The 24,677-nt window shown below is 34.0% G+C and overlaps 1 protein-coding gene across 1 annotated transcript in view; it reads right to left on the minus strand.

Annotated features, from left to right (window-relative positions):
- Positions 1-24,677, minus strand: part of LOC129808307 (protein bowel) — a 44,229-nt gene that overhangs the window by 15,591 nt on the left and 3,961 nt on the right. Inside the window, exon 2 of the mRNA XM_055858146.1 lies at positions 14,972-15,778. Within this exon, the coding sequence (XP_055714121.1) occupies positions 14,972-15,768 (797 nt within the window). The 5' untranslated portion in view covers positions 15,769-15,778. The remainder of the gene's footprint in view (positions 1-14,971; positions 15,779-24,677) is intronic.

Consider the following 24,677-nt stretch of genomic DNA (forward strand, 5'->3'; position numbering starts at 1 on the left):
TTCAGTAACCAACTATCTTTTAATTTATGAAGCAGACATCATTGGGTCACTATCAGATATACTTACAATGCTGTTATCACCCCTCTGAGTCGATACCCTAGGTCTGCCAGTAATGTTTTTCAGATGTACTCGTACCTCATTAATATAATATTTGAATATTTTATGTCTAACCTTTCGTAATTTTCTATAAAATTTGGCAATTAATGACGCAGATTCATTCCGGCAGTATCTCTGGATGATTTCCCACCTTTTAACTCCGTCTAACATGCCATTTTAACCTAATTTATGAATTATCAAAAAACAGATTATTTCTTGTTATTTATTATCACTTTTAAACACATGTATTTATCATATACAACTTTAGAAATGTCCAAACACACCATTGGCCTCTCAAATGACATAAACTCAAAATATGGTCGGTTTATTTTAAGTTAGTTGCATGTTTTTGACCCTTTTGATTAACTTTTCAAATGAGGCAACAAACTTTTGATTTTTCAAAAATGAACAACTTTTGTAAAACAATAATTTTTTATATGAAATAAAATGCAATAATTTTTTCGAAATATATAAATAAGATCTACGGATAACAGGCTAACTAATTTGCAAAAAGAAAAATTTTAAAAAGTAATTTTTTCTATCATTTTTTGCACCTGGTTTCCCGAACATAAATTAGGCAACAAACTTTTGACACCCACTGTAAATATACAAATTTCTGCAAATTTGGAAATAGTATGACTTGATCGATCAATTTTTAAAATTAAAAAAAAAAACTTTTTTAATAATTTCTTATAAAACGTTTGGTATTATATTCAAATCCGGCACAACTTAAGCTTAAAATGATTTTACGTGTATCTAATACACTCATAGCTTTACCACGAAAAAGTTAAAATTGCAAATAATGACCACACAGTTTCAGTACACAACGGTTAAAATTGAATATAAAATCCTCACGGCTTTCGAACGAAACGTTTAGCAATTTAGATTGTTTTTACTCGGATTCTATGCAGATTTTATTAAAGATCGATATAATATCATAATTTCTGTGTGAATTTTTGGTTAATACGTTAGTCTCACTTTAATAACGATGGTTTTTAGAATATTGTCACAGAAACATTCATTACTACAGAATCAGTGTTAACAAGAATTAATTCAACAAGGTAGTACAAAATTTGAATTGAGATTGCCAGTAAATTTCATCATGCATTTTAGACGACAAGCTTTACAGCAAACAGCCACAAAAAATTTTACTGATTGCAGCGAAATCTTTGATTGATTAAAAATAGAAAATTTGAACTTGATATTAGAAGGGTAGCAATCAATTTTACATTTTTTTACATTTTAACTTTACATGTAAAAAGCTTTTTTTACTATGTAAAAAATGATGTAAAATGTAAAAAATTCGTCAACCCTGTTTCAAAATTAAATGGTTCATTCAAAGAAAAAAATTAACAAATATTTTCTTTTCTAATGATGAGAAAAAATAATAATAATTCTGGCACAATATTCTATGAAGGAACAAGGCCTCCCCGCAAGGGGATTTCTAGACATGCATTATTATTTTTTCTTGTACAGGATGAGGTTGTCAGTCCCATGCCCGTGGAATCAAATGCAGTAAAGCTCACTGGATTCATTCCGAACACCTTTAACGCCAGAAAAATTCCTGGTGACCTAAAGAGGACTCGAATCCGAGACACTTGCATCATAGAGCGGGTGCTCTACCACTTGAACCATTGAGTGCCCGTAAGTGTTCAAACTAGTGAATTAATACGGGACTGCATAAAAACTGGAGATCAAATTATACATAAATTACCTTAAGAGGAATTTTATTGCAGTTTAACAATGTTATATGACAAATCTTCGTAGTAAATTCAGGGGCAGAACAACAGTAGGTCTTGATAGGTCTCGTGGTAGGTCTTGGTAGGTTTAGTGGTAAGGACGATTGAGTCATCGGTGACTCAAAAATGAAATTTTTCCTGCGGTCATCTAAAGTTGTGTATTGCTTTAAAAGTAAGAAAAAGTGATTTTTTCTTACCCCGGATTTTTGACCCCCTTATCCTTAAAGGGTTAAAGCTCTGTGAGTATCGAATGGCCATTCCAAAGAGCTTTATGAAGCTTTTAGTAACTAATATCAATCAGATTTCCGATCATTTCTTTCGACTTCAGTACACAAAAAAAATTAAAATTGCCATATGACATTGTCATACTGTTACAGAACTCCACTACCTGTACCTAAAATTTTACACTTAACTCTAAACTTCAGCAGAATAGCGCTAAATGATTTTTGAATCTTTAATTTCTGAGGAATGTCTGAGAACGTTTCAGGATAGATTCCGAATGCTTTTTTCAAGTAGGAAAGGACAAAGATTCATAAAGCGGCCTACAGGATATAAATTTAGCCCAGTTCCCTAAGGTCTCAAAATCCTAGATAGCAATTAATGTTATTGGTTTGCCCTTCCAATCTGCAGTCCAAATTTTACAAAAATTCTTTACTGATAAGAATTAAAGATGTTTAGCTATATATGGATAAGCCTTAGGTCTGAAGCCCGTATAATACATTACTTAAGTCTAACAATGGAAAAACAGTTGAAAATGAATTAACAATCCAGCGAGCATAATTAAATGAAAAAAATAGCGCTTTCAGCATATTTTTTGCTAAATCGATCAGCAAAAATATACTGATCGGTGAGCAGTTCTTGAACAAAAAGTGCTAACCAATAATATAGGGGAAACTGGGGCACCACCAAACACGGGGCAGAACCAAACTTAATAGACTATAAGACTTATAGACATTTATAGGTATTATAGGGATGCTTGTCCACTTAAGAAATGCTCGAGATAGTCCAAGTACTTTAGAAATAAAAATTAGTGTTTGGTGCTACCCCGTGTTTGGTGGTGACCCAGTTTCCCCTATATGGAAATGGAATTGCTTTGCGAGTGTCTTAAGGTAAGCAGAATTCAGCTGAATTGAAATCGGTTAGCAATTGATAGCAATTGGTTCTCCCCAGGAAATGAAAAATAACGGTAAATTTACCTTTTTCTTACTTTTTAAAGTGTTTAGTTTGGTAATAAAATATTGATGCATAGTGTTCAACTGTTACAAATAAGAATCACTGTATTTAGATGAGAGTCTCATAAACTACTTCAAGTACAGCTACAGTTCCGTAATATTTTCACAACAGACGACTCATTGTACATGGACAAAACATGTTTCTTGGGTATATCTCTCAAGGGCTTTCCTTTTTCTTGCATCCTTATTACTTTGAACATTGGCAAGAGGCGTCTTTGGTAAGATTTTGTGCAAGTTCTTCAAGATTTTCTTCTTCCATTCTCCCTGGTTACAAGGTTGGCATCTTCATTGGAAACAAGATAGAAGACGAAGAGGTAGAAAAAGAGCCCAACAACCAAGACACTGCATCCGCGTGCAGAATAATTTTCTGCATCACCTGCATTTTTGATTTATGGAGAATCACTCGGGGCTAGTTGGTAATTAGAGATTCATTGTGGCAATCGCCGCCAGCATAGAGTTTTGTCCTCGCACATGCATCATCTCCAACAGCCTAAGCCCAAAAAGAGCCCATCTCTTCAACAATTCCCATTTGCATCACATCGCATGAATGAGAATTGGTTCCATCTGCTGTGTGAGAGCTCAGCAGATAGAACAATTGCTGATCAAGCCAACTATCTTATGCGACTGAAGCATTTTCAAACAGCAACAAAAAAAAGACTGGTAAAATCACTTGCAGAGACTCCAAGAGGTGTCACACTGTGTTTATGGTGTTGCTGCATGAGAAATTTTATAGTTTTGCTTAATTAAAAGTGAAGCCAAAACGACAGTCTGGATGCTAAACTCGGTTTTTGCGTCCCAGTAGTCAAAAGTCATTAAATGCAACATTAAATTTTTCATATTTATATTTTTTTTACTGCACTGAATTCCCAAGAATCTGCCGTTTGTGATTAAAGATCTGCTAAAGCGCCGAGAATTGGCCAAAGAGGCAAGTCAAATAAAAAAAAAATATTGTGTACAAATCGCGTTTTTTTTCTGCTTTTCTCACGTTAAAGCGCTAAATTGAATTTTCTTCCTAGAACTTCTAAATGGTAAATTAGGAAAAAAGAACTCTGCGTGTCTGAGAATCATATATTTTTGCTTATTGGATTCTCAGAAGAATATTAATTTGGTTTTGAGACTTTGGAAAATAATCCTAAAATTTGATGCACGAAAGTTTTCGGTAGTGACATTATAGTACATCAAGGCTGTATTTAAATATATTTAGTTACGTGTAATTTACATAAATTACGTAAGAAAATATTTAGTAAAATAATAAATAAATAATGGCACTACTGGTTTGTAAATTATGATAATTTTAAAACATTGACGTCTTCTGCTGAATTTGCAAACAGTTTAATGAGTTTTTTAAAAATTAATCGACTGGTAATTTGTAATCAAGATTTTGCCAATGAACAATTGAAATATCTAGATTCGTCAAATTTCACATTTTAAAAAAAAAGCCACGCCCCTTAACCCTCTTACGGTGTTTTCTTTAATATGCGAAAAAAAAAGTTCTAAAACAATGTTTTCTAGGATAATTATGATCCAATAAAGTCGAAAAAATCATCCATTCTTCATTTTCTTTTTTAGTTTAGGCGCTAGGTGAGAAAACATAAAAATTTTTTGAAAATCTTTTTGCTTCTAAAATTCAAATTTTTAGTTTTTTCAAATTTTTTAAATAAAATATACAAAGTAGATTGACATATCTTTCAGTAAAAAATAAATTTATTTTAGTCAGATAACTTTAAATCGGTATTTTTATGGAAATTGGATATCAGTTTTTTTGCACAAATATTTTTTGTTTTTTTTTCTCTGACCTGTCACACAAAACTGGGAATAGCAACCAAACGAAGAGTCAAAATGAGTTCAATCAAACTATCAAGAGATGTTTATAAGACTATTACCGAGGACACTATAGCACTTTTAAATAAATAAAACCTTTATTGTCGCTATATATGTGATTTTTGTGAAGACCGCCTGGAGACGGTCTTACCCGTTAGAGAGTTAACTGCCAATAGGCTAAGTATTCTAGAAGATGAGCCTGAGTCTCCATAAACCTAAGGGCTCTAAGAGCACAAAAAGACGCAGTCTGGTCCTTCAAAAATTTTGGCAGTAAATATTTATACCAAATTGTCATACATTGAGGGCTTGGGGACAATCGATTAGAGGTTCTTTTCTTAAATGTTTATTTCCAAATTTTATAGCATAAATATTTTTGAGGATCAGTGTCAGTCTATTTGAGCCCTCACGCTCGCTGAATTCAAATAATTCAAATTCCTGCTACATTTGAATATTGGCGATTATATTCAAAATTAGTAGCTTCTGCACTATCTAATGCTTAAGATAGCAAGTTCAATAAATTTATAAATTTATATTAGACGTCAAAGTTATCAAGTTCGATATTAACAAGTAAAAATATAAAGCTAAATATTGAAAATTCATATTCCATGTTGAGGCATTCTCAACAGATTAAATTTTGAATAAATTATGTTTAATTAATTACTACAAATGATTAGTTTAATAAGATAATGAGATATATACGACATTTCTTACAACCATAAGTGACTGAAATGCAATAAAAACAGATAAATACCAAAAATTTAAAATCTCTAGCAATAAATACTTAACATTTTTAAACTTCTTAATATTTTATTATTCTCTATCTCCCCTATTAAGTCCTACAAAATGTTTAAATCAAATTCCTAGGGATTATTTTAATCAGGGAAAATCTGACATATGAGAGATATACGATGCTAATCTTCAAGAGTGCTTTTCTCAAGAATTCTAAGAAGTGCTATACAAAGAACGTACACCATTTATTAGCTAATATCTTCCCCTTGCTTCGCTCTCAAAGGGTACCGACAGCTACGTGACGTAACGTCCATCATAATTTTTATTCCTATGTGTGAGGAATTTATCTGATTTTTATTTTCACTGAGGAATTAGCTGAAGAATGCCAAAAGATTTTTTTTCACTTGGTTAATTTCGTTAGAGGTTTTGCATTCTTCAGCACTCTTCAATCCTCATCTCTTTTTTGGCTGAAGAATTTTATTGGATATAGTGGTGTATCTTTTGTTAATCTGCTGGTTGTCTTGGCGGAATCAAAGAAGATCCAACAAAAGTGCTTAAGATGAAATCTTTGGTGAGATTGGGTTTGGTTTACATGGTTTACAATAAATAAAATGCAAAAGGTGCAATTAAAGTGAAATTATTGGTAATTGCAGAGTCGCTATAAGAACATTCCTTGCGGGAAATGAGCGTTTTAGGCCTTCGAGGAATAGCCATTATGTTGCAGTTTAATTGAAATTTATTCAAATACCGCGATAGTTGACCGATTCTTGTTCTTTTGCGCGCCAACTCTTTGGGCTTGTATCTTCCATCGCGAACGTGGACCTGAGAACCGGTCTGTATTCCATTCTTAAGGTTGATTTAGCACTCACACCCAGCTGACCAGTGGTGATCGTTTTATTGCCTATTAGTTACTTTGAAAACTAATTTTATGAATTTATTATATTTTGCTAATATTTTATTATATAATCAAATTATTCGTATCAGTCGATCGAAAATCATTTTTAGTGTCCATCATATCAGATTAAATTTGTATTTCAGTAGTATATATTCTCTAATTCTTTAATACTTTTAATTTTTGGAAACTCTTACACAAATGTTTTTCAATTTATTTAAAAAAAAGGTGATTAATTAATCTGCTTTCACCATTCAAACAAAGGTAATATAATTAGCTGTCATTTATAATACGTTAATTTAGTAATATTATTGTTGTAATAATTGATTGATTTGAGAAATTGTACCATCTGGATTTATTAAAAGAGGATAAAAAAATTGTTGTAAGGTATTATATATTGAAATAATTTTTTTTAAAACTTTTTTCGGAAGGTGCCAAGTGTGAATTGAAAATATTTAAAAGGGATTAAATCAAGGATTCAAATTATAAGTGCATAAGTCAAATAATTTAAACAAAATTGAATTTATAATCAATTCATATTTTAAATAAAGAATTTCAATTAAAATATTCGACAATGGTTTTAATTCTGAGACCAAGACGGAGAATATGTAAGATCAAGATTCTTTTTTTTATTTAGTATACTGACGATAAAATATTAAGAATAAAAATGAAAATAATTAGAATTCTTAAATTATAAAACCAAACAAAAATTATTCGAAAGTTTTGATATTATAAAATACATATTTCGGGATATCAAAATGTCAAATTCTTGTTTATTTTAAAATATTTCTGAAACCTTTTCTTCATTTATATTTAAAAATATCTGAGAATTTCAAGATTTCAATAGAAAATTTATATCCACAATAAGAATGTCTATATAATACGTCTATATAAAAATATGCTTTTCTCTAGAAAGGATTGTATTAAAATAATAGAAAATGTTCTTCTTTATTTTTATGAATTAACAGGGAACATTACATAGGTCTGCATATTTTAAGATATCTATTTAATCCAGATGCAAAAGATTGAGATTTCTCGCAAAAAAAAAAGAAATATTTTGCATACAAATTTCAGGATTAATGGTTACATCTCTTTTTTCATTTATACCATCACTATGTAGAGTAAAATTTAAAATTCTTGATAAGGTGGGATTTTGAACAAACCAATTTGGAGTTTGACAACTAGGGTAAAGCGGAGTAATTTGGAATCATGTCTATTTCGGAACAGTTAGATTTCCTAACAGTTTTAGACGGCAAAAGGAAAAAAGAAAACAACTAGAAAGTATTCTCGAATGTAAAGTCTTGTACTTCTTCATGGTTTTCCTTTTCTCTTTGACCATCTGAAACAGTGAGAAAATTTCAAAATTTCCAAATAGTCATGATTCCACATTACCCCACCTATACTCTTAAAATTTTGCTAAAAATCAATTCATTAATAAAAAGGGAACTCTGGAATTGCATAATTATAAAATTTGGACTTAGATAATCGAAGACCGATTTTCTAAATTAGTTTATTCAAAATTTCGCGTTATTCAGAATTTTGAATCTTACCCTATTATTTATACAATTTTGATAAATATTATATTTTGTGAGTGACATTTTACAAATTCTGCATGAAAATATGCTAAAAAATTAATTAAAAAAACAACACTGCATCGTGTTATAAAAATTTTGAAATCTTTATAACTAAGATCTTTTAAATTTAGCATGAGTATAGTGCCAGAATAAAAAATGGTTGATTAAATTTAATAAAATTTACTAATAGTTGTACTCGACTCCAAATTTGTAAGACAGTATATTCAGAATTGCTTTATTCACAGCTGGATTTCAAAAAATAAGAGGATTCGTCTCGAAAGCTAAAGAAAAGGGATTTCTACTTCTCGTTTTGTCCGCGTGGTCGTTAAAATCCTCTCGTTCAGTAATAACCTTCCCGATTTGAGAGCTCTCTCCGGTTGAGGTTTTTCCTTTACCGATTCGAAGGTATATCAGAGAGAACTTACTTAAAACCCGTTGGAAGTTCGTAAGTTTAAACTGCCGAGTGACAGAAAAGTGAGCAAAATCACGAAAAGGACATTTATCCTTATAAAATTGCAATTTAAACGTTTTGCCATCCTCAAATTCCACAAAACTGCACAAAAATTCACTCGAAAATCGAAATCGAAATTCTTATCGAAATTAGAAATGGCACAATAATCAGCGCTAAAGCGGCGAGTATGTGAACTTGTACTTTAGGCTTCCGGTAGATTTTCGAATAGGTTTGGCTTGGCTTTGGAGTGGCTTTGTCTCTTCGAAAGGTTATTACTGAATGGAACCTAGAATTTTTCGAGTGCACCTTATTTATTTTCACTTTATTTTGAGGAAAAATAATGCATTAATGTTCATAATATTCTTGTTCCAATATTAATTGCCTAATTCTTCAAATATCTTTTTATCAGAATGTTCCACTACATTTTCATATCACAGAGAATGCAACAATATTCTATATCATTCTTTAATTGATATTTACTGGTCGTTCTACTAATCTGCTTTAGTTTTATTAAAATTAAGCTGTCGAGTAAAATTCTTATAAAATTTCCTATCTTCTCACGGAAAGTGATGACGAATAGTAAATTGCCTGAATCACTTTTTGATCAACTTACAATAAATTTATTGGTCAGCTGGGTTGTTGACTTTTCTCTCAGATTTTATGTTTGTACGTTTATATTGTGTTCCTAATGCCTTTTTCAGCCTCTCAACGGTCTTTCTAGCGAGAACGGAAATTTTCCCAATAAATTTTGCCCAAAATACTAAAACGAGAGATAGAAAAAGAGGTTACGTTTCTTTTTTCTCTCTTAATGGTTTAAATAACTTTCCAATCAAGCGATGGTGTCATTCTAAATTGTTGGAATAAGAACGTGTCAATTAAGATATACCATCCGGACAATTTATTGTATCTTCTGTTTTTTTCTGGACAATTTATGCGGCAGGAGTCGGAAATGGTGGGCCTGAAATATTGGGTCTGTCTTGAGCAATTTTCGGAGAACAACTTAAGATCAATTCAGGTGATAATGCAAGTCAATGGTGCCTCGAGAGTAAGTGAAATCCTGTTCTGTGGTGTGGCCCAAGTTGATCTTCTATTTGTACTTCGATCGATATTCTCTTTTTTTATTAATTTTTTTTTGTACCTCGCGGTCCTCCGGAGCAAAAGAAAGGCGAAGAAGCAATTGTGGATGCCGGAGTCTTTTTTTTTCTTTTCAACAAAATAAAACACACATCGCTGAGGTATATAGCGTAAAACCCGCTGAGCGCAAAACACAAACCGTGTTTCCAATAAAAGCACGTCGATTGCAACTATTTTGCATTTTCAATGGATCTTTGGGGCAGTTTTTCGCGTTTCTTGTAAACTTCTCGGGCGATCTCGCTGTTTGCAATGTTTACAGCTTGTTGAATGAAATTCAACAGTCTCCATGCGACCAGACACCGCTGCACGATTTTATTGCATTTATGCAAAATAACCAAAATGATCGCTGAAAAACTATATTCGAGAACACATACCAATGGACCCGTCCTAAGAATGAAAAAGAGAGTGATCTTAGAGCGACCATTTGCGGTTTACTGAGGAAAAAAACACATCATTCTCTACCTCTTGCATTGTTATTCTAGAGTTTTGGGCCATAAAGAGGTTTGACACTCAGAGAAACGTGTGGATAGATAGGTAAGGAAATGAGGCTAGTAGTATAGATAGTAATTATGCGATTCTAGAGTACTTTAAAGATAATTTAATTGTTTTTTTTAAGTTTAAGGAGATTAGTCGGATCAGTCCGAATTATAAATATTTTTTCGAAATTTCGTGTTATTCGGAATATTAAATTTGACGCTGATGGTTCATTGAATAAAAACTCCAATTCCTTTTAAAGGCTATATTGTTCCAGATCTGGGGTGGAATGATGACTTTTCGACACTATCGAATCGATATTATCGATAAGCCGCTGCTTAAGAATTGGTCAAGAGTTGAACTTTGGACAAAGGGAACTTGGATTTTGACCTGGACTTATCCTCCTTTATTACAACACAAATGACGTTTCGGAACTAAAGTTAAATTAGAATAAAGTTCCGAAACGTCGTTTGTGTAGTAATAAAGGAGAATAAGTCCAGGTCAAAATCCGTGTTCCCTTTGTCCAAAGTATCGATAAGTCTACATCTGTTAGATGAAGTGGATGTTGACTTTTTACGCATTGTTGGGCCATATATTGAGGCATTCTTAAAACAATGTTAAATTGTTAAATCTTAAAAAAAATTGATAAATCTACATTTGTTATAAGAAGAGAAGCTATCCCTTACATGTTTCTAAATCGATAGTCGATACTATCGATAATAAGTTATCATGTCACCTCTGGTTTTCGAAGTTGAGAAAAAATTAAGAAATGATATTAAGATATTACAAGGCTAAGCTCAAGAGGTTTTTGGAACACCTTAAACCTTTAACGACGAGACAGTTTTTGCAGACCGAAAATACGAAATAAAAATGAAACCGATAGACAAAATCAATAAAAAGTCTTATATCTAACCTTAGAAAATCAGAGTCTAATTCGGTGTATTTTTTTCATCTAGCGGAGGGACAAAAATAGCCTAAAAATTTAAGTAATTTTTCTGACAATACCAATGAATGATAATTATCACTCTAATAAAAAATATTATAGTTGAGTATTGTAATTTCTTTTTCTAAAACGGTTTGGCTTAAAAAAAATTAAAATTATAAAAAATAATTAAAATTAGTTATCATTATGAGAATTTAAAAATTCGTCATTTTTGAGCTTAAAAAATTACTATATAGCAAATAGCTAGAGACTTGCAAAAAATATTCTAGATTCCCTCAACCTTCTACTTTACAATTACGAACAAACATAAGGAAAAACTAAATTTAGGTAGTCAGGAAAAAAATGTCTTTATGGGACATCTGTGTTCCGATCGTCCTTAAAGGGTTAAACATTTAAATATTGAAAATTATTATGTGATCTTGTAGTACATAGGGCGAAATTAATCTTTTGTAGAGAATAATAGGACATTTTGAATTTCGATACAAAATATTTAATTTAAAAATATAAGGGGAGGGGGGTAGAATTGAAATAAATCAAAGATTTATTAAATATTTTAAGAAATTAGAATCTCTAAAATTTACTATCTTTATTGGAGAATATTAACGTATATTCAAAAAGAAATTCCCAGCAAGACACAAGACGAAGAAGAAAACACAAAAATTGTGCCAAATATTACAAAAGAGTAAAAAAGACAGTGTAAGAATACTGCCTCCGTTCCCTCTCATACCCTGTTGTAATCCTGACCAAAACCCTGAACGAGTCTCAGAAGTTTTGAGAGGGTTTTGGTCAGGATTACAACAGGGCATGAGAAACAATTTTCGGATCTTCTTCTTCGTCTTAGGTCTTGCTGGGAATTTCTCTTTGTTAGCCTCTTTGTTAGACTTGACCACTGATGAAGGCTTAGAGACCGAGCCGAAAGCTCTGGAGATAGTTGATGTGTTTCCCTGAGTGATTGTCTCTTCCCGATGACTTCCAGATTTCCCCATTATTGATTGTAATTAACGTCGGCTTCTTCCAACAATGAAGGATTGTACCCATTGTACCTGTTCCAAATTTTATAACCGTTTTTATCTTACGTGTTTTTTTGTTGTAGGGCTCCCTCACTTCGCAAGAAGCATTCCATATTTTAATAATATGGATTGCAAAGTGAAGGTTTAGCCTATTCCCTGAAGGTCCAGAAATACTAAATAATTAGAAATTTTGGTGGTTTTTAAAAAATTTAATCAATCATTTGAAAGAAATCGTCTGTTCTGTTGTAAGTGTTAACGTCAAAATTTTGTAAAAATTGCAATATTTGACGAAAATTGCTCCCAATTGTGTAGAAGCTCTTAGATCCGAAGTTCTTATAAGGCATTATTAAGCAACTAAATATTTCTAAAGTCTTGCTTGTATTTCTCTTGATTAAAGAGAACTTAAGAACTTAAGGGCTTCTACAAATATTAAGGCTAAGACCCAAAATTCTAACCAATTCTAGCAATGAACCTTTCAAAGGTCACTTGAAAGACCCTGCTACCAATGCCTTCAATCGGGTCCCGGTCAAAATTCCGAAAGCCAAAATCTCGAGAGTCAAAATCCCGAACGTCAAAATCCCGAAATCCGAAATCCCGAACTCGCCAAAATTTCGAAAGCCAAAATACTGAATTCTTAAAAGTATCATACCTACTTCCACGATTGCACCCGTGCTTGCTGGAAGAAAAGGGAAATTTTCTGTGTCTTGGGAAATTATTCTACACATTTTCCTCCATATAATTTGATCCCTTTCAGGATTTTGAACGTTCAGGATTTTCGCTTTCGGGATTTTGACTTTCGGGATTTTGGTCCTTTCGGGACTTTGGCTGCCTCTCCTTCAATGTACTGTAACAAAACCATTTTACTCCTCGTTTGATAAGGTTTAAAACCTCGTGTGAATTCTCTAAATTGTTTCTAACCACTCAACATAAATTGGTCTGAGTGTATCGGCTGTGATAGGTTATTAAGGCAAATGGTGGTGGAATAATGTTAAGTAATGGTCATCGAGAGAATGCTGCCTAATCTATCTGGGAGATCTATATTTTTCTTTTCATCCAAATGAGATTGAACAGAGGAAAAAGTGGAAGATTATGAGGGAGAAAAGTCTTCCTACAGATCACAAGATTGATCGACAATCGGGGCCTAAGTAATGATGAACGCGCCGTTGTAAGACTCAAATAGGTTTATGCTCTCAAAAAAATATGTATATAGAAAATTTCTCACTCGTCGAATGATATTAAAGCACACAAAAAGCTCTAAACTGAAGATTTTGTATCCATGTGTGAGTGTGAGTATTCTTGGAGGCTGATGGAAAAATTGTAATTATTTTAGCCTTGTCCGTATACTCCCCAAGCTCTATAATTTATGTTGGAAATTATATAGAGATCGACACACCTTCCAAGCTCACACTGCACTACACAATCATCCTCCAAGACAACAAATATCAAATCAAATGGAATAAGAGTCATGGAGATGGAAAATGCTCATTAATCACGTGAATATTCTAACTGAATCATTTAATTGTGTCTTAAAATGCTCATTCTAAGTTTCCATTTGAGCATCTCTATTTGTTTCTTTCACTACATGGACTTTTTGTTGTTTGCTGATGCAGTTCAATCAACTCTCAGCAATCTTTCTCCTGGGCTCAAACTTCTTGATCAAACAGAATGTGCGCCAGGTGCAAAATTTCTGTTGTTACCTTTTATCAAAGGGAGAGAGGGTTTTGCTTTTGAAAAGCGCACCGAATCCGTTGAGATCATTTCTTGGCGGCACTATAAAAGACTCAAGAAAGACCTGAAAAAGTCCGCGAATGCATGGTTCAATAGCAATAATATAGAGGGTGGGAAAGAGACGAAGCTTTGCCGAATGCTGGAAACTTGCGACTTTAGTTGTAAATGCAATTCTTTTTCACAAAGATGACTTAAGTGAGGGTCCCTTAAAGAGCAAGAATCGATATCTCTAACTGTTTAACCTCTAGTTGTCATAACAGCTCAATAGAGGGAGAAAAGTGTCATGTCCATTTCGATCAAACTTCAGAACTTCACAAACGAATCGGAACAAAAAGAAATTAACTTAAATATACTACTCAAAATTGATTGATTATATACATAGCTTTCTCTACGAATTCCGAGCAAAATAAAAAATTGCGAAAAACGCATAAAATAAAATGCTTTTTACGCAAATTCACAAACACCAGTAAAAATGCCGCCCGCTGCCATACCAAGTCTGTTAATTAAAAAGTCTTTATTTTGACACCAAAACAACTCTTTGATTGTCGCTCTTTCCTCCATACACATCTTCTCCTCGCCACTAAACACTCCCTGGGATCGATGCTACGATCCCATTTATGAAGATGAAACAGCATTTCTTTCAATGAGACACGAGTTGTGAAGATCACAACGACCCGGATAGAGGCCTCACGATGGAGGAGATTCCACGGAGTCTACAGCGCAAAATTGACTTGACTCTGTTTGGTGAGAGGTGAGTACTCAGAGATGAAGCACTCATACAGTGATGGACATAAGGTGAGCAAGACCCAACAATAAGTCTAGATTATCTCAATGTAGGTGAGATTCTTTGAGTGATCCAACTCGAAAAACTTGCAAATGATGTCTGAAGTTCAAGTTAAAAGATAGGAAGTTATACCACACTGAGTGAAAGAAATCCGAAAAAGTTAAAATAACGTTCCGAAAATGTTTGTTTTACCCTACAGTCTTGATCCGAAATCGGTGTAAATATTACCCATTTTAGGTGTATTGGGGGTTAAAGTTACCCTGTTCATTTGGATCAAAAAGAATGTTTTGTAAAACGTTAGAGACAATTTGGGGCATGAGAAACGCTGATGTCGCATAATCAGATATAAAACAAAAGAACTTACCTATGATCTCTAAGATGATCCTGTCTCCGGAAAGCCTTGCCGCAGATGTCACAGGAGTAGGGTCTCTCATCCGTGTGGGTCCGTTCGTGAATCAGGAGATTGTAAGACTTGGTAAACTGGCGATTGCAGAATTTGCAGATGAACTGCTTTTTGGGCCTAGATGCCCTACCAGGTGCTCGGAGGAGTCGCCTATCCAGACCAGAGTGCAAACCTGGAGGGACTCCGGGCGGAAAGAGGCCACTAGCGGTGGGTGGGAATGTGAAAGTATTAGCAGCCGTTGGGGATGGACTTGGTCCAGCAAGGAAAGCTGCTGCAGGTGGATAGAGTCCTGGTGGAGGAGCTGGTCCCTGTCCGGGATTGCCCCTTGGCATTAGCATGGCCGCTGCTGCCTCTCTCAGTGCCAATTCTTTTCTCTTGTCCGCCATCATGGCAATCAATTCATACCCTGAGCCCCTTTTGCCATCTTTGGGCAATTGGTCAGGTCCATCCAATAGACCGGGGTACATGGAAGCTCTGAGGGATCGAGAGGGCAGGACGGGTACAAAAGCCGAGGATTCTCGGTGGTGATGATGTTGAGCTGCTGGACTGAGCATTCCTGTTGCCAGGTGATGCTGATAAGCCAATTGAGCTTCATAGTTGGCAGATCCCGGAGCTGAGGATGGGTTTCTACCACCTGAGGAACTCCTCAGCAAAGTGGGAGTACCTGAACTGCTGCCAGGTGATGATTGCAGAAATTGATCAACCCTAGAGGACCGTATAGAACGATCCTCCACGGCTTCAGCGCCTCCCGTTGGCATTTTACATCAACTGCAAAAGAAAAAATCTCGGTTACGAATTTAGGTTCTCGCTAAAGCAATATTTTGTAAAAACCTAACGTAACTGTGTTATCACACTTGCATATTAAAATTTTAATATGATTCACATTAATTGTCGCTGGTGAGAGTCCAAATGTGTAATTTGTGTGTTTGAATCATTTTATATTCAAAATTTGATTATTTGTTGATAAATAGGTAGACTTGGCCCGCAAAATTTGACATAAATTGATTTATAGCATTAATGCGAAAAATTAATGCGATTTTCTCTTTAATTTTTTAATGTGAAAAATATTTGTGCTTTAGGTAAATTTAAACTTATTTTTGCAGGCCAAGTCCACTTATTTATCAATAAATAGAAAAACCCCAAATATTAAGTAACTCAAAGACACAAATAACATATTTGGACGCTCACAAGCGACAATTAATGTGAATCACATTAAAATTTTAATGTGCAAGTGTGATAACGCCGTAAGGAAGGGATAATTTTTACGTCATACGAATTAAATTATTAAAATCTAATACCAAACGCACATATTTAGGGTCAGTAATATTTACAAATTCTTTCAAGAATAAACTTCAAAACCTAAAACGTCGGTTTCAACCTATTTTGCACAATCGAATGAGTTAACGAATTAAGTTTAATCAATTTACTAAGTTATATTAATTATATTAATTAACTAATTAAGTTTATCAATTCTAATTAATATAGATTGTTGTTAAAAAATATTCATACAGGGGAAAGCGCGCTAACTTCTTGTAAAACACAAACCGACGTAATATAGTTAACTAGATGGGGATTCCGGAAATCGTCGGGAAATGCAATTCACTCAGGGAAAACTCATCAACTTATCGCAGAGCTTTCGGCTCGGTCTCCAAGCCTCCTTACCCAGTTAATGAACGAATCTCAGAGAACAATTGAAAGACTTGACCACTGATGAAGGCTTGGAGACCGAGTCGAAAGCTCTGCGATAAGTTGATGAGTTTTCCCTGAGTCAATTGCATGTCGCGCTAAGTTCGGATGATTCAAGCAGGGGCCTCTCGACGTTTCATTTTTCCATATGTTTTCGCATAGAGACACTGAAGACTATTGGCAAGTCTCTTCCTAAAGAGAATTGACTTATCAGTCTGATATATTTCGAAATTGTGCATTAAAAGCTGTCTAAAAATACATATTTCATAATGCTGGCCGAAATAATACAAGAACTACGAGGAAATTTGTTTAAGTCGCGGTGCAATATCTGCAAAATTTTTACAAGGAAAAGTGAAAAATATCTTCACTTTTATTAGGGATGATGGGCCCCTGATTCAAGCTTCGCACGCCTCATTTTTTTCAATATGTTTTTAAAGAATTTTACCAATTATAATACTATATTTTAATAGGTATCTAGTCCAACGCCTGAAATTTCCAGAAAACAACCATAGGTCAAATCTACTAAAAACTTATGAAAAAACGAGTTGTTCGAAGCTTGAGTCGTACAAAGGTAGCACGCTTTCCCCTAATATTTAGTAATAAGACTATAATACACAAAATTACTTATTCTAAGCATTTAAGTACCTTTATAATAATAATAACAATACTGAAATAATAATGCTAAAGTATTACAATTAGTGCTTATAAATCCATTAAGAGGAAAACTTTTACTGAGCTTCCACTCCTTAATCTAATTTATTCTTTTAATTGCACTTATTTAAGATTATTAATTATACTAAGCAATTTGGCTTCTTGGCCTGACTTATCAGATTCATACTTAATTGAATTTGAACGCATATATCGTGCCTGAGATAGAGATCATTACTTAATAACTAGCCCAGAATACAAATTGTACCGAGAGTTCGGACCATAAGATTAAGTCTTTCGCAAATATCTTAATTGTAAGGGACCTTTTGACTTTCAAAATTAAGCACTTGTTTACTCGATAGCTGATTTCGTCTGAAAGTGATTGTAAACTACCAGAGCGTAAACAGTGAGAGTTTCTCGCACGAAAATTGTACATTCTCAGCAATAATTTCTGGATTTATAGCATGCATTCAGCGACAATTGTCGAGATAAAGTCGCACCGAATTTCTCCTCAACCGAGCACATATCACCCGAAAAAAAAGTTAGTCTCTACTGAAATTTATACATATTATCTCAGGCTTCTTTCCCCTCATTTATCATACGGTTTATGAGCTGGGAATGTGGTGTGCGTATTTCAGAAGTATTTGAAGTAGATAAGAAAGCATCTATTTTTCCAGCAGAGTCTCACATGCATGACAACTTGCGTCCCACAGAGAAGTGCTGAAGACTCTTAGTTAATTAGGGAAGAGTAGGGCAATTTAGGCTTGAATTTCGAGTTAGAATTTTGGCAATTAATAATGCTGGCAAATGTCTCAGATTTCTACAAATGGCTTATTGTCTTAAATCAGAAAGAACCCCTGGTGTTATAAAAATATTTGAAGTCAGGACACCTACATCACAGAGCAAGTACTCTAGTGCTTAATTCATTAAGTGACTAAATAACTAAATTTCAACTTAACAAAAATATTAAAAATAGTACATTAATTTATTATACTAGTCGATACCGAGAAAGATAATTTTAATTAAATTATAGAATACATGAAAATTACTCTACTTAAAAATGAGGTAATTTATTAACGTCCAAAGAAAGGGTCCCGGTCAAAATTCCGAAAGTCAAAATTTCGAACGCGAAAATCCCTAAATCAATGTCCAGAATGGGTCGAAATCCCGAATAATCAAAACTCCGAAAAACAAAAATCTCGAAAAGCTAAACTCCCAAATCGGTCAAAATCCTGAAAGTCTAAATTTCTAACGTCAAAATTTAGCTTTCGGAATTTTTCTTTTTCTGGATTTTGATTTTTCGAAATCTTGGTTCATTCGGGATTTTGGCTTTTCGGAATTTTGACCAATGCGGTATTTTGTCTATTTGGGATTCCGAATCATTCGGGATTACGTCTCTTTGGAATTTGGGCGTTCGTTATTTTGGCTTTTCGGAATTTTGACCAATGCGGTATTTTGTCTATTCGGGATTACGAACCATTCGGGATTACGTCTCTTCGGAATTTTGACCAAAGCGGTATTTTGCATATTCGGGATTACGTCTCTTCGGGATTTGGGCGTTCGTGATTTTGGTTTTTTGGGATTTTGACTTTTCGAGATCTTGGACCAATCGGGATTTTAGCTTTTCGGAATTTTGACCAATGCGGTATTTTGTCTATTCAGTATTACGAACCATTCGGGATTACGTCTCTTCGGAATTTTGACCAATGCGGTATTTTGCATATTCGGGATTACGTCTCTTCGGGATTTGGGCGTTCGTGATTTTGGTTTTTTGGGATTTTGACTTTTCGAGATCTTGGACCAATCGGGATTTTAGCTTTTCGGAATTTTGACCAATGCGGTATTTTGTCTATTTAGTATTTCGAATCATTTGGGATTACGTTTCTTTAGAATTTGGGCATTCGTGATTTTGGCTTTTCGGGATTTTGACTTTTCGAGATATTGGACCATTCGGAACTTTGGCTTTTCGGAATTTTGACCAATGAGGTATTTTGTCTATTCGGGATTACGAACCATTCGGGATTACGTCTCTTCGGAATTTGGGCGTTCGTTATTTTAGCTTTTCGGAATTTTGACCAATGCGGTACTTTGTCTATTTGGGATTTCGAATCATTCGGGATTACGTCTCTTCGGAATTTGGGCGTTCGTGATTTTAGTTTTTCGGGATTTCTACTTTCCGAGATCTTGGACCATTCGTGATTTTGGCTTTCCGGGATTTTGACTTTTCGCAATCTTGAACCAATCAGGTTTTTAACTTTTCGGAATTTGGACCAATGCGATGTTTTGTCTATTCGGGATTTCGAACCATTCGGGATTACGTCTCTTCGGGATTTGGGCGTTCGTGATTTTGGCTTTCGGGATTTTGGCTTGCACCGGAAGGAACACCTGTTAACACTTTAAGAACTTGTGTCGTGACTTATTAGCACTATGAAGAGAAGATACTTCTCTATGAAGAGAAGTATCTTATGATTCATAATTTTTAAAGTCCTTCAGTAAATTTTGAACTCTTAAGGATGCTGGTAAAGACTATCTTATGGTGAAACTTTGCATTCTCTTTCTCTTTTATATTGGAAACCATCAAATTTTAATATTTCTAACCAATTATATTTTTCCCTAGGTTAGGTTTCCCTGTTACCGTATGGGAAGTGGAAGTATATCCGTGCATTAAATTATGGTAACTTTAAATTAATTTTACTGGACAAGGATTTGATGTGAGAATCAAATCCAGAACTTCTGCACCTTAAAGTCAGTACTTTGTCTACTCGGCTTTTAAGACACTACGAACAATTTAGTTGAAATGGGTTGGATACTGTCTAGCTGTGACGGTTTAAATTATCACTTTTCTGAAATTGAAATTGCACCTTATTGAAAGTGCCCCACACTCCCCTATACACTTCTGAAGATTGAGGATTTCAACATCCGTGTTTTTCTCTGTTTGTTCAGTCTCAGAGACCTTTTTCTCTGGACGACTCTCCGGAATGATGGTTTCGAGGGAATTCCAAAGGGAATGGCTAAAAAGTGATAAAAAGTCAAATGGAACATGGACAAGAGTCCTAGGAGAAGATTCATTATTGGTCGTTTTCTGTAGTGGGTTCGTTCACTAAAGCAATATACGATCTCATAGAGATAAATTGCCACTTGCGATGCAATAAATGCAAACAGGAGGCCCTACTATAGTGATTTGCGGTGCTCCATCCTAACAACGAACAAAGAGACAATGGGTAGATATTAAACAGTCGCGAAATAGCTCTTTTACATGTTACTTTTATTAACTCCCCACAGCTGCCTCATCCTATCCACTTAACTTTGCTGGCGAATTATGCAGAAAATGTTCCTTCATTGTTTGTGACTCTCTTTAGAAATTCTTTTAGGATGTCGCTTTTTCTTCTCTTTTTTTTACTTGTATCCATTCTCTGTCGCTTTGGTCACAATGCCATAACTCCTTGGTTGCATTCAATAGCATTTGCCACGGGGAGACATAAATATTCCAAGACTCTGGCCATTGTATTTGGGATGTTTGCGGGGAGCAGAGGAGTGAGTTCTTTCAGACATGATTTCGTGGTTTTACACATGGTTTTTCCATGGAAGACCAAACTTCCTTCATACTGGAGAATTTGCCCCCAACAAGGGAAACAATGAAAATGCGCTCAACAGACGACAAAACTGAACTTTGCGCACCGATCGAGCGTCTCAGAGAAACTTTTATGGCTAATCATTGTTGAAAAAGTTACAGCTAGTGTTATCCATTTAGAAAATGACCTAGGGTGGGTTTCAAAATAGCAAGGACTTCCCTCAAACAAACACATAAACCGTTATGATTTACCCATACGGAAGTGATAATCGTATGTTGTCATTCCTTAACAATCCTATTTGGGTTTATTCTTGATTGACGCTTTTGGCATACTAAGAACTACCCCTGAAAATACTTAATTACTTAATCAAAACTAAAGGAATCACATGTTACAACCGTTGAAAAGGATTTAACTATAAGAGTTCTTCAAACTGTGCTATTAAAGCTTTTCGGTTTAATAAGGATCTGTCTTAAAGCTACCTAACTTGCCTATGGAGCTTATATCAATGACGAGGTTATACGTATTTGAAAGTATGTCTTCCAATTTACGTAAGTAAATAAATAAAGATACAAATACTGCGACTTATGCCCTAGACACACTTACGACTTAAGCCGAGAGACGACTTAATGGAAAATGATGGAAATGAAGTTTTACCATGCTACAACTTCTCTGAAAGGTATATCAAGATACTACCGGTCTGGATTAACCTAACAGCAGTTTTCCTTTCTTTTTTTAAATTTTTTTCTTTTATTTAATTTTCTTTTCTTTTATAATTTCTTGTATTAGGTGAGATTCTTAACAATCTCACCCACTTTTCTCTATATCTTGTTACATTTCTTTTCTCCCGCAATCAAAAAGTGTAACAGGGGTGGACCCTATCTGTTTTGATTAAAGTTTTGATTTATTAAACAAATATCACATTAATGAGAATTTAGATATTTGACTTGAAAGTCTTTTACGAATTAAATGGTTAAATTAACGCTTTTCAAAAATAAAAGGGGCTAGCTTTAAATCTTGTAATTGTGAAAGCTTCCGTAAGCTAAAATTGTAAGCTTCTGTAAGATTCCGAAATAATGTAGTGTTTCACATTATCGTAGCCTTTCTTCTAATCAGCGTTTATTTAACCCTTCAAAAAATTCTAATTCGAAAGCTTGACCTGACCTTAGCAATACATTTTTAGTTTATATCAAGATTTAAGGACAGGTTTTAAAGTAAATAGTAGGACAGGTATTAAGCATACTTAATATTCATAAAGCAAGGTTTTATCAAGGAAGTCCTAATGCTTGAAGACTTTTCCTTTATTCCATATTTGTTTTTTCTTAAAAAGTAATAAGGTTCTGCATTTTGCACAGTTACTTGCTTTAAAAATTCAGAATACTTTAAAAATGGAAAATTGTATTATTCAGTACGTTCTGGAATGTTTGGAAAATTCTTCTTTAAAACCTTCTAATTAAGAATCACGGATATAAATGCGATCGTTTATTTAGTGCTTCAGTTTCAAATAACTAAGGTTTACACGGGTTTCCGACTGATGACTCAGTCGACTTCCCGAATGCTTCGAAGTCCTAAATAACAATCAATGTTAATGTTTATACAAAATCAATGGGTCATTTGTACTTAGTGTCCAATCCCAAGTTCAAATTTTCCCAAAAATCTAGACCGATTGAAATTAGAGCATTTAAATCATTCTTAGTTCAATTTAAATTTTATATAGCCCTCAGTGCAACTTAATTCGTAAAATCGTAACTAAGGCAGTCAGCCGAATGGGTTTCGTTTGTAAGGGCCTTGACAGCCCTGAGGATTAGTCGAGAGACGGCTTAGCGTAATTATATTAGAAATAATGGTCAAACTACATTTTCATCATTTTCCACTAAGTCGTCTCTCGGCTTAAGTCGTAAGTGTATCTAGGGCATAAACTTGTTAGCAAGGATATCATCTAGTATAAAATCTTCATCCCTTCTTAAGATTTGATCTGTCGAAAGATGTGATGCCCACATTAAATACTCTCTTAAAAAAAACAGTCTTCAGACTAAAGATTTAGACCAGTTTCCGAAAGTCAGGAATTTCTAAACAACAAACAATTTTAGGAATTTTTCAAAACCTGATAGATCATTATTTATCCGTAATATAATAATACAAATAATTCAAGAAATCAACTAACCATGTTGAGCCCTTAGTTTTTATCCAAAACGTTTTGCCAAATTTCACTTTCGAATTTGGACAAGGTAAGAATCCCATTAGGACTCAACATCTTTGGCATTTGTAACTGATTTTCTACAGTGTACGCGATCTTTTGCCCATGTTATGTTGACTTATCGTCCACAGAGTAGGGGGAGAGAAAAGTTCTCTATATGGTAATGGGATTGTGTACCAGCGGTAAATATTTAATTTACGTGTACCAAAAGAGTCAAATACACTGAGAATCACTCACACAAATGTCCAAATGAGGCAACAACTCTGAAGATTTGCTAGTTACTCAGTTCTCTCGGAGATTTACAATTGAGATTGGAAAAACATAAGATAGTTGGTGGAAAAAAAAGGAAAAAGATTGGGATAATTTGCCTTATTTGTTTTTCTTTCTACGTCGCTTTTTTCCTAGTCTTTCTGGGTCCAAAACACTCTGGTGTGTGCATTGAACTAAACAAATAATTGTTGTAGAAAAAAAAATGGCTTCATCACCGAATTGATTTCTGCTGAGTCTTTGGGATTTTTCCTCCACTCTGGGCCACTCAAAAGAAAAATAATCTCTGAGTGGCTATTTGAAAACTGGAGTTTGCCGTATGGTTGTCTTTAAAATGACCATCGTCAGACATTGCGGCATCTTTGTTTGAAATTGATTTTATAAATCATAAAAGTTAGTAAATATTAACCCGCAATCAATGGTTTTTAGCGCTATGTATCCTCTCTCACTTGAGATCTTTCGACTTAAAGAAGAATCTTTGGATGGAGAATAGAAAAAAAAGTACCCAACCAGCATTAGGGAGAAGATGGAGAGAAAAAAAGCTCTTATGATCATAATTTTAATTGAATTATTGCGCACAGAGAGGCCACAGATATGACGAAGAACGAGAGAATACAAAAAGACTTTGTGAACATTTTGTGGAACAAAATACCTGACGAGACCAGATACTGTGCGTGGAGATTCTTTGCGATGCTATATACAAAATACTCAATCTTCCGAAGCAAAGATCGAGCGAAAAAAATGTGATGAGGCAGCTTAAGATGGCCGACAATGAACTGTTAACTCAAAATCTTACAATCACGCTGGATTTAAAAGTCCCTAGATGCTGTGGAGTAACAACAGACACGTGAAGCAATTGATATTGCAATTTTTCTAACATTTCGATATTTTTAACGTTTCAAATAAGGCTATTATTTTTATTTAAAATTAAAGTTCTAGCTCTTGTTTTTTCTAAGGCTCACGCCCTCTAGTGCAATTGTGCTAAAAATGTATCAAAAATAGAAAAATACCTTTAGTAGATCCATAATTAAGAAATATTATTTAATTTTTTAGTATTTAATAAAACAAGTGAATAGTAATTTTAATAAATTACATATAATTTAGTCTAAATATCAGTGAAAAAAAAGTTCTGAAGCGTGAAACTGTCTTGCCTTCCTTAATATAATTCAATTATTTCTTTTAATAGGGGTCCATCTGGAAGATTATTTGCTCCGAATTCAATTATTGTATAAAGAAACCTGTGGCAAAATATGGTTGTATAAATGGGTATTTTATTTATTTTTTGAGCTCTCAAAAATCA

Source organism: Phlebotomus papatasi, chromosome 3 (genome assembly GCF_024763615.1).
Source record: "Phlebotomus papatasi isolate M1 chromosome 3, Ppap_2.1, whole genome shotgun sequence".
Lineage (NCBI taxonomy): Eukaryota > Metazoa > Arthropoda > Insecta > Diptera > Psychodidae > Phlebotomus > Phlebotomus papatasi.